General features: G+C 34.5%; 2 protein-coding genes across 2 annotated transcripts in view; one reads left to right on the forward strand and one right to left on the reverse strand.

Annotated features, from left to right (window-relative positions):
• Nucleotides 1-2,598: 2,598 nt before the first annotated feature.
• LOC102601669 (protein LITTLE ZIPPER 4-like) lies at nucleotides 2,599-3,873 on the forward strand. The gene has a single exon (XM_015315287.1). The coding sequence runs from the start codon at nucleotides 3,623-3,625 to the stop codon at nucleotides 3,854-3,856; it is 234 nt and encodes a 77-aa protein (XP_015170773.1). The 5' UTR covers nucleotides 2,599-3,622; the 3' UTR covers nucleotides 3,857-3,873.
• Nucleotides 3,874-3,910: 37 nt separating this feature from the next.
• Nucleotides 3,911-10,966, reverse strand: part of LOC102601334 (probable aspartyl aminopeptidase) — a 22,844-nt gene continuing 15,788 nt past the window's right edge. Inside the window, exons 5-10 of the mRNA XM_006361396.2 lie at nucleotides 8,872-9,019; nucleotides 7,759-7,998; nucleotides 7,105-7,237; nucleotides 6,192-6,373; nucleotides 4,954-5,066; nucleotides 3,911-4,223 (exon numbers count right to left, since the gene is read on the reverse strand). Of these exons, the coding sequence (XP_006361458.1) occupies nucleotides 4,118-4,223; nucleotides 4,954-5,066; nucleotides 6,192-6,373; nucleotides 7,105-7,237; nucleotides 7,759-7,998; nucleotides 8,872-9,019 (922 nt within the window). The 3' untranslated portion in view covers nucleotides 3,911-4,117. The remainder of the gene's footprint in view (nucleotides 4,224-4,953; nucleotides 5,067-6,191; nucleotides 6,374-7,104; nucleotides 7,238-7,758; nucleotides 7,999-8,871; nucleotides 9,020-10,966) is intronic.

Below are 10,966 nucleotides of genomic sequence, written 5' to 3' on the forward strand. Positions count from 1 at the left end.
TGCGTAAGCATGTTTGTGCCCGCACCACTTTTTCCAAAGATTTATTGTCGTATTTTCACTCTATTATTTAACAAAATTATTCCACCCATCCAAATCCACATGCAACAGTATTAGTCTAAAAGTATGTTTGATATCAAACACTTTCAATAAAATTAATAGCCTAAAATGAAATTTTAATAAAAGATCTTAAATATATACAAATATATATAAAATAATAATAATTCATGATTATTTAGTTTTATTTTTACATATTTATTATTTTTAATGTAGTATTTTTAAATAACATAAAACCTTTAGTTAAACTCACATTGGAATATTAAATTAAGTAATAATTTTAGTTAATAAGATGTTACTCATGTATTTGCAATACATTACATTAGATGTAATTGTAAAAAAAATCATTTATTAGTATGAAAAATTGAATTAATTAATTCAAAGTTCTAAAATATTTTTGGTAATATGTATATAATGTTTTGTTTAAAATATAAATTTTAAACCTTTTTTTTTTTTACAATCTTCAATATTGTTTTAAGTGGATAAAATCACAAAAGTCGTCATTAATAATTTTGGCGCCTAAAGCAAATACTTTACTAGTTTAACGTCCCTTGAGTCATCCCTTTAATTTCTCACGTTTGGACATTAATCGAGTTATTTTGAGAAATGTTTTCTCTAAGAAAACAAGGTGCCTAAAAATTAGAGAAGCGACTTATTATGTTAGTAGGAAAACAAATTTCACAAATGACATTCCTAGCTAATTGTCTCTTCCCCACCCAAAGGCCAAGCTAAGATTTCAACTTTATGACTTTTGAATTTTATAATAATGACTTCAATTGTTAACAACTGAGCTTCAAATTTAATACTTAATGAATTTCATTAAATAAATAGGCATAATACATAAATATACCATTTACGTTGGTCTCATTTCACGTTTATGCCCTTTAATTTTGGGTATGCACAAGTAGACACTTAAATTTGTATGAAGGTGAACAAATAGACAGACACACACGTCCTACGTGGCATCATACATGACAATTGCATCCTACATGTATTATGCCACATAAGACTTATGTTTCTAATTGTTCAACTTTATACAAGTTTAAGTGTTACTTGTCCTAAGTGTTTACTTGAACGCATCCAAAGATTGACTTTTATGTATAAAATAAATTTTAAAAATTATACATATAATGTCTGATTGAGGTAGTCTCGGGTTGACTTTTTTTTTTTAGTTAAAATCAAACCAATCCAAGTATAGTAATTTTTTTTTCCAATACCAAACCAAGTCAAACCAAACCATTAGCCAGATTTTTATTTGATTTAACTCGATTTATAATTTGATTTGATTTTCAATTCGATTATGTACACCCCTATCTTATATTGTTTCATTTCCTTTTTTTTATTTGAACGAAGTCAAAATCGATATTTTCAAGGTCATATCTACCTTGATCCAGAAGGAGGCTATGAACATTAGTTTTGGGAGATAATCACTGGTCTAATGCTTCAAATGAAATCAATTTACTTTCCTTTTTATATCATTAAGCTAAGTTGACCTATTATATTTGTATATACTTTTTACATCATCAAGTTAAGTTAACCTACAATAACATAATTTTTTCCATCATCACCAAAAAAAGAGTAGTAACTTGCTATAGCTGTTTAAGTTGTGTACATTTTCAATTTAATATTTTTTTTACATTATCAAGTCATTCAGACTATATTTTTAGTTAGTCTTCTTAAAACGTAAAATTTGTAATCTCATAGGTAAAATAAATAATTTACTATAACAAATAAAATAATTGAATGGTGAGAAAATTCTTATTTTAACAAAAAAAAATTTACATAAAATTAAATTATCATATGTGTGAACAAAATTGAGATTCCTCACATGAATATTCAAGTCTCCTGTTTATAGCATCATATATCTCCCGTGCTCAAATATTGCATAAGCATGTTTGTCTACCCCACAAGAGGCATTTTTTTTCTCACTCAGAATGTCTCTTTCTTGGCTTTATACCTTAACAACTTATTATTACAAAGCAATATCCATGTGCAATAAGGATGTGTTTGGGTTATTTTTCAATTTTCATATTTTTTATTGGTTAATATATTTTGAAATATGTATTTTTAAAGAATTTTTTTTTTTAATAATTAACAAAATGTTTTTTTTTATGAAGATAAAACAATTTTGATATTATCGACTTGACATTTTCCTTTAAGAAGGTGTTTATCACTCTCTCTGTTTCATATAATTGTTTGATTTCTCCTTTACGCGCCCTTTCAGAAACTATAAATAAGAAGGGCAGTTTTAGAAGTTTATTCCTTAAAATATTTTTTGAAACTTTACAAACTTGTTTACACTTAAAAAAAATAAAATTAACTACAAAGGTAAGATGTGAAACATTTAATTAATTTTACGGAATTTTATCATGATTTTGTAAATTGACAAGTAATTTGGGACAACTATTTATAGCAATGTGATGGGACCAAGGAAATACTGTATTCGTACCAAAATAAGTGTCTATTTAACAACTCATGTTCCTTACAAAATTAATAAATACAATGTGTAGTTAACTAAACTACCCTTATTTAATAAATGTTTCTAGAGAATTGATAGAACGACGATATCAATAGTTCATAATATGGACAATTGATGGAGCCAAAATTGCAACTTCATGGGTTCTAAATGATAGAACGACGACATCAATGGTTTATAATTGACTTTAAATTTAATATTTGTACATACTTAATGAATTTCTTAAAACAAATATGTTGTTCAAGTAGAAGTTACTTAATTTGACTGAATCCATATTCAGACTTCTAGCTCCACACTAACCTCCACCCCACCCCTACCTCCACACCAAGGTGTTTGCCTAAATAATAGTGTATGAAAGCTCTTGGGACAATATTTTATGCTTACCAACCGAGCGGAAGGAGAGTATTAGTAACGAGCTCGAGCTCGGACAACCCCATAACTTTTATCAGATTAGATATTTGTATTAAGAAATTTATTATGTGTAGATATTTAATTCCCAACCTATTAATTTTTCATGAAAATGTTCTCCGTCATACCAAACACACCATAACTCTTTCTCACTTTTAAAGCAAAATCTAGCGTCTACTTCGTAAGAGGAAAAAAAACAGAGAGGTTTTTTTCTCTTTCCCACACTTGATGGTTAAAGTGCACTTTGACCTGTGTTTTGTTATGAGTATAACGAAAAGTGTGGGGGCTATGCTGATCAGGTAATCAATACTTCTTTTTCCTAGTGAACTGTGCTATTCTCGTGTGACTCTTGGCATGTTTATCAATTAGTCTCTACCAAGTTTACATGCATATGACTATATAAATATATGTATTTTTTCAAACATAGCCCAGAAAAATAAGAGTCATTCTCAAGGTACTGATCCCCTCGAAGTTCCTACTAACACAAGGTAATTCTTTTTCTGTTTCTACTTTGCTCAATTCAAACTTCAGTCTACCAGATAATTTTCATAACAACATAATGTCTGCAAGTACAATATATGCACTGCAGATAATTTTCTATATTATGTTTCTGTATGATGTATCCTAATCTGGTTTTGTCACTTTTGTCAAGGTATCTTTCAGGGCAAAGCAAGCAATACAGCAATGGAAAGAGAGAATTCAGAGCTGTACCTGCGCAACTGTCAGATTATTCGCGAGAATGAGAGGCTGCGGAAGAAAGCTCAACGTCTCAACCAGGAGAATCAAGCTTTGTTATCAGAGCTGAAACGGAAGTTAGCAGCTAAAAATGCCAAGCGGAAACCTGGATTTGAAGTTGAATTGGGTTCGAATTCTGTCAGTGATCAAATGGAAGCCAACAAACGTCAGGCACTAGAATGAGAGGTGCTTTATGCAGTTCAAAATTATGAGAAATTTCAAATTGGGTTTTACCAATGTCATAGCAATTACCAGGCAATGTGCCATTTGAAACTATTTATTGTTGCATTTACTCCAAAATAATGTGCTAGTTTAGTAATCAAATCGAAGTGCTTAGATAAAAGGTCTACTACCAATTGTACTCCCAAGAACAAAAACAAGGAAAATAATTATGCTATTAAGGGGTTGTGAACTAAAAGGCTAAGTTTTTCACTTCATCAATTATCAATCCACATTCAACTTCCTGTCTATGCTTGAGAATGACTGGTAAAATGCCTTGAAGTGCTTGTATGCAATATCCACATCTTCCTTTCCACATATCTCTCTCACGCTGCAATTCCAGAAAAGCAAAGTGAATTTATGGAAATTGATGACCAACTTAACGAAACAGGTGACCAATTAGAGCAAGAAGAAGATATATATTAACAGAGTAAAATATGTTAGTGTCCCTCAAGCAACATGTAACCATTTCATGAAATCAAACTACCATGTTCCAATTACAAATTACATCTTGAAACTTCATAAGTTAATTATTTAGCTGTCTGTCATTTATTTTACACCATAGAAATTTTTTAGTCTGAAAGAGTACACAAAATGTACATTTTTATAGAAGGTACCTGGATGTTGAACATTTTTCTTTCAGGATTACTTCAATTCGAAAAAAGTCAAAGTGTATAACATCTGATCCCTACTTGCCTGAAGGACAAGCACTGCAGCTTGATAATATAGATCATTACCAAATATGGGCTCAAGCAAAATTCTATGTCGGATGATGCATGACAAAACTCAAAGTAAACTAGTTATAGACCGCTGCCTCTTATTACATTTCAGGTAAGGAAATACTTTTTTTGCTTTTGGAAGTCCGTCGTTTTCTTCCTTTTGTGACAGGAGTTCAGGAACTAAGGGTAGAGGAATATTTTTTTGGATTTCAGAAGTTTGTTTATGTTTTGCCTAATGGAAACCAGTCACTGGTGTATAACCAACTTTCAGATAAATGGAAGAAAATTCTTGGAAATCCCATGAAGCGCTACATTGAATGGAGAAACTAAATAACAAGGTACCTGTGCATGGATAGCTGAGCAATACCACAATCAACAGTACGTATTCCAACTCCTGCAGCAAGTATTGGACCTATAGTTGATCCACATCCCATATCATTTCGCACCACAAAGTCCTGTAAGGATTTAAAAGAGTGGTTGCTTTATACAAGCTTACATACTTGGATCTTAAAATTTTAATAGAAGTCATACACAAGATTTGTTAATGAGAGGCTGCAGCACATGTGGAGTTTCCTCTCATATCATTGATATAAACTCCAACATATTTTCTTATTGATATATACTGAGCATACAGTTCTACTTCTTGGAAACCTCTTACAAACTGAACAGAATACATCAGAAGAGTATTATAGCTAAGATTGTGCCTAGCTGTCTTCTTGCAAAAGATGTAGAGAAAAGTACTTAACAAAGGACTAAACTACACAGTATTTTTTCATGATATCCTCTCTTGACTGAATTCAACAAAACGGAAGAGCTCTCTATTTTATTTGATGCAACTCTTTATTTAGTCTCTGGACTTCTAGCCTCTTATGTGCTCTTCTTCCTTGTGTATAAACTTATGTTCATATTGAAAAGAAATCACATAATTATAGGACAGGCAATAACATACGTTGTCATGGGAGTCCTACTTCTTTATGCAATAAGAGGGAGAGATATTAGGAGCTATGCTTCCACTGAGGAGGTGAGGGGCCAAACAGGGAGACACATAAATGGCTAAAACTCACTTAATTTACATGTAAATGCCTAGATAAACAAGGAGTCTTGTTATATAGAACCTTCATTTGTGATGAGGTAAGACCTAGAAAATAAAACAAGTACAGAAAACGAAAGAAAAGATGATATGCACTTGAAGATTAAGAAGAAAGAGCAAGAAAAGTACATAAATCTCATTAATGGTTAATTAAGAGCAATATATCAAGATTATAAAAGTGTATAATACCTTACGCCTGGAAAAGAAGGCTCTTATCTCAAAAGACACAAGAGAAAACCTAAGCAGCTACCATGAACAGTTTGACTAATGCACTCTGGAATAGTTAGTGCAACTTATAGTTGAGATAGTGATACACCAGTTAATACATTTGTAGCATTAATGCGTAGGATTTGAATCCCTAATAGAAGTTACAAGTTGACTCTTGAATAAGGGATAGAAGGGATTCAATTAATAGGTCAAGTCATGGCTTTTGTTCCCTCCTCCTATTTCTTTGATGGTTATGCTAAAGCACTTGGAAGTTGAAAATTACCTGTGTCGGAAGGCTGTGGAGTCTTGCAACTTCTTTAAAAAGAAAAGATGTAATTCCACTCGTAGCATAGCGTTGATTTGCATTATGCTTGATTACAAGTCCCTTCTGTAATTCAGGACGGTGGTGCTCCTCATGCTTATCAATAAAATTAGGGTGAACTCCATGAGCCATATCAGCAGACACTGTTGTTTGAATGAGATACTAGACAATAAGTTTCACATGATATGTAAAGGGAAAATGATGTAATTTGACAAGAAAGCTGGAAATTGATTTTTCCTCCTTTCTGTATGTAATGACATCAAAAGTTATTTCCATGTTAGACCCCACAAATTCTGGTAGAATCTATGGACAAGGAAAATGATGTACTACTTGGCTGGTTTGCATCACACCTACAATCACACTAGCCTTTCTATGAAGGAACAAGTTTTTGGGGAACTCTTTAGACCTTCTTGTTACATGGAATGGGAAAGACTCCATCCTTAAGCAAAGGCTGTTAGGTTTATCAATAAATTATTGCACTCGTCAAGGGAAACCTTAACACAGACACTTAGTGAGTCCAAAGTGCAATAGTGTATACAAGTTAACATAAACTCAAATAACGAACTTATTAGTTTTCATTTGAAAAGACAATTACTAATACACATTTGCATGTAATCAGATTTATATGTTCAGCAAATGAAACTGAAGAGGTGTAAGTTTACAGGGCCCAATACTGAATTTATTACTGCCTTCTGAAAGAATCATGCAAAGCAATAACCTTTCCCACTGTACTGTCTTATTTTGAGCTGGTCAATTGAATTACGGCTGCAGGAAATGAGGAACAACTGTTCACATAGGAAGGACTTAAGAGTATGGAGTAGTCCATTCATATTCAGAGATATTGAAAGGCCACAGACATATCAAGAAAAAGTACCAAGAAAAGAGTGGCGAATCGCGCGGGCAAAATCAGTTTCTCCTGCAGACTGATGACTTAGACAGTCAGTTATCCGTCTCATTGCCTCAAACATAGTTGGCGCACCAGCTCCTTGGCATGAATCTGAACCAACCTAAAGTCTTGATGGAGTTAGACCTCATGCTTAAGTAAATGGGGAACTGAAACAAGGAATATCAATTCAGATAGCTGATTCAAAGTTCAAGTTCAAGTTCAAGCCAAACTCGACTGATTGCGTAAAGAAATGTTTGCCAAGTAAGAGAATGTGAAACTTATTGTTCATTAACTTGTTTTTAGGTGGAACATGTAAAAAGAAGCTAAGAAAGAGGATACAGAATAGTAGAAAAAATGCCTATAAAGAGGATTTAGAATACTGCTAACTGATCTTTATTGCTTTTGTGCTCACATGCAACATTTGACAAACATGACAGATCTATCTAAATCAGACAAGTATTTTCAAGACAAAAATTTGGTCTGGGATAAGAGCTTGGAATATTCTTAAACTTAGAAATTGAACAACAACTGAACTGATGTTCCTCAAAATGTACCTTTCATATAAGAGAGCATCTGTAGATTGCAGAAGAAAAAAATTAAGGAAATCACTGCTAGAACTTTCAGACTGCGCATACTTCCTACCTCTTCATTATCAAAAAGAGCGATCATCCGAATTGAATTCTCATTTGATAAATCTTCGGGCAAAGCACATGAATCAACAAGAGCTCTCAAACCACAAAAGCTCGATGCAAGATTATCCAGTCTTCCAGAAAATATGAACTCATTATTAGCACCTCCAAGGCAGCTAGGTTGAGTATCACAAATATTTAACTCAACACTAACTATGTCTTCAATTTTACAGCTGAGTTCATCTGACAAGATCTGCGATCACAGAGCAATACATCAATGTTCATATCCAGTAATCCAGAATAGCCTTCGCCCGTCATTCCCTTGTGTAAATCATGTAACAAATTAAATATGTTGGAAATCAGATAGAAGAACAGAACAGAAGCAGACTCATGATAATGCCAAATGAGAAGTGTGTAACAACAAATCAGTGCTGCTACCACCAAAAGCAAGTAAACTAATATAGACAAGGCATTCTAATAAACATGCATGTGACAAAAACAGCAACGTGATCTACTGAGAATCGAGAATCAAGAGAGCTTCCAGCTTCTCCATCAGCTAAAGTATGGTCACTAGATATTTAATGCATTTGTTTTTGGAAACTACTAGCAGCTAAAGCTCTGTGTTTCCAGTCGGTTATCCTTGAAATGGAGGATGTTCTGATCCACCAAGCTTGAGCCTATAAATAAGCTCATCGACAGAATTTTTCCATAGAAGAAGGTAAAGAACCAGCTTTTTGTGCCTTGAACCTCTGCCATTTAGCTACCCATCTTGACCACTTATTCGGCACATTATTTTAACATTCTGAAAGTATCTCTTATATGCTGAAATGCTGATCAATATACTACAGATTGTCAAAACAAATCTTGATTGGAAGCAACATAGAAATAGAGGGTTAAAGCATTCACTGTCTTTGACCAGGGAATGAAATAATGAGGAACCCATAGGTCAGTCTACATATGAAGATTAATAACATGATCAGGTAATTCCAGGAAAAAATGACGAAAGGAGTTCCTCTTTTTTGTTGTCAGTCAAAAGATTTCTTCAAGTATCTATGGATTGACCATACAATCAAGAAATTTTCTTGGACTACAAGTCAGATTTAGTTTAAATAATATGAACAACTACCTTCAGAAGGAGTTGATGATGAACGTCTTTGGAAGAAGACACATTACTTTTCTCTGTGGAATCAGCAGTTGCATTCTCTGTCTTTGTTGCCAGTAGTGGAATAAGGTGAGTCTCAAGGTTTGGCTTAAATCCATCCTGATTCACCGTTCTAGATGCCAGAAAATTGACAGCGCAAAGGAGATATCAGTAAAGCCTTCAAAGTAAACAAAAAGTACATAAATCTGCTTGATTTGGTGACACAAATTAAAGATTATTGACAACTGTCACTGATGATTGACCAGTTTAACAAATGATAAATCAAAAGAGATCCGCCATCAAGGTTACCCTTTATATTTTGTTTTTGATGTTTGTCACAATCTAAAGAAGATAGGATAACCTAAGAAGGAAGCAATTTTTAACAATATTTCAATCAAGGCAATTTATACACATCATAAAAGTAACACCTCGCTAATTGAAAGAACTAGAAAGAGCTAGAATTAGAAAGAGTCATTTTCGGAAAGAATGAAAAATCTGGAAAATTGGTTAAGTTATGTTAAGTTTGAGTTTTGGTCAACTTCAAACGACCATAACTCCTAGCTCAGGATGAGTTAGGTGTGTTCCTCTGTGGAGAGAAGACAGAAAAAGGATGTTTCCCCGCTTTCCGTCCGTCGTGTATTCCCCCTTATGTCTTCTGTAAGAACGAGAGGGATGGGCCGAACTGGTAGGACGCGGAGATCTATTGATCAATATGAATCTCGAGAGTCTTTGAATTATCTTTCCAACGCCGCCGAGTTTGCTCAATTCCGAGTTCGTATGAGTGAGATATGCCCATTCGAAGTTGGGCTGTTTGGATAAAGAAAGTCCAATCCGGATTTTAGAAGGGGATTATGGTCTTTTCCATACCCTATTATTTCAATTTCGTTTTTGGTAATTAAGTTGGGGTCTAAACTGATTTGGTTCAGTTTACGCTATTGAAAAAGAGTTGGGGTTTTGAGAGAAGAGAAAAGAAGAGGAGAAAAGAGGAGAAGAAGCAAGGATTCGTCGATTTCTTGGAGAATTGCGTGTGGATTTCGCCAAGGGTTAATCCCTATGAGGTATGTGAGATCGCATCTGGTGCGTGGGCAATTTTTGATTTTGGGGGTCCCAACATCGGATGAGACGGGCCCTTCTCTGATACCATGTTAAATTAGGTCTTAGGCCTAACTCACACCCCAAAAGCTAGCTCAAAGGGAGGAGGATTGCCCAAGCCTTATAAGGAGTCCACCCATCTCATTAACCACCGATGTGGGACTTTTGTCATTCTTTAACACCCCACCTCACGCCCAGCGCTTAGCATCTGGTGCGTGGGCAATTTTGATTTTTGGGGAGGCCCAACATTGGGTGAGATGGGCCCTGCTCTTATGCCATATTAAATTAGGTCTTAGGTCTTAGGCCTGACTCACACCCCAAAAGCTAGCTCAAAGGGATGAGGATTGCCCGAGCCTTATAAAGAGTCCACCCATCTCATTAACCACCAATGTGAGACTTTTGTCATTCTTTAACTAGATCAATTCAGCGAAGTTGTGTAGTTTTGAAAGCAAATATTATGAGTTCTTGATGATAATTCGTTTGAAATCTTGTGGGTTCTTGTTGTTGTAGTTTCTTGAGTTTGATTCATGCAATTAGGTGTGATTTCGAGTAGAATCTTATGTATTTTGAGCATATAGTCAATTCTAAGTGTTTGGGGAAAGAACCAAGTGAAATTAGAGCGTTTAGAGTTGAAAAACGAAGAAGAAATTTCGTCAAAAATCTGGGGAAGCGGCTGGGGCGCCGCGCCTCTCAGCGTGACCTAAAGCAGACTCTGAATTTTGACCTCTGGGGCGCCGCGCCAGCCAAAGCGCCCCAAGTCAGCCTCTGAAATTTCAGAGTTGGCGCCCCGCACCTCTCAGAGCGCCAGGGACGCCAGTTCTCCCACCTTTTCCCACTTCTTTCCGTACTAGTTCCTTAGCAACGTACCTATGTTTTCTAGTTGATTTATACACTCTAAGGTACGTCTAAACATCATGAAATCAACCATAAACATGAGATCATAAACCTTGAATCCATAATTCAATTCAAGGAAAGTTAAGAGTCAAGT

Source organism: Solanum tuberosum, unplaced genomic scaffold (assembly GCF_000226075.1).
Source record: "Solanum tuberosum cultivar DM 1-3 516 R44 unplaced genomic scaffold, SolTub_3.0 scf00354, whole genome shotgun sequence".
Taxonomy (NCBI): Eukaryota; Viridiplantae; Streptophyta; class Magnoliopsida; order Solanales; family Solanaceae; genus Solanum; species Solanum tuberosum.

What these genes read in the sequence shown, in the direction of transcription:
- LOC102601669 (XM_015315287.1), top strand. Translation starts at nt 3,623, where the DNA reads ATGGAAAGAGAGAATTCAGAGCTGTACCTGCGCAACTGTCAGATTATT.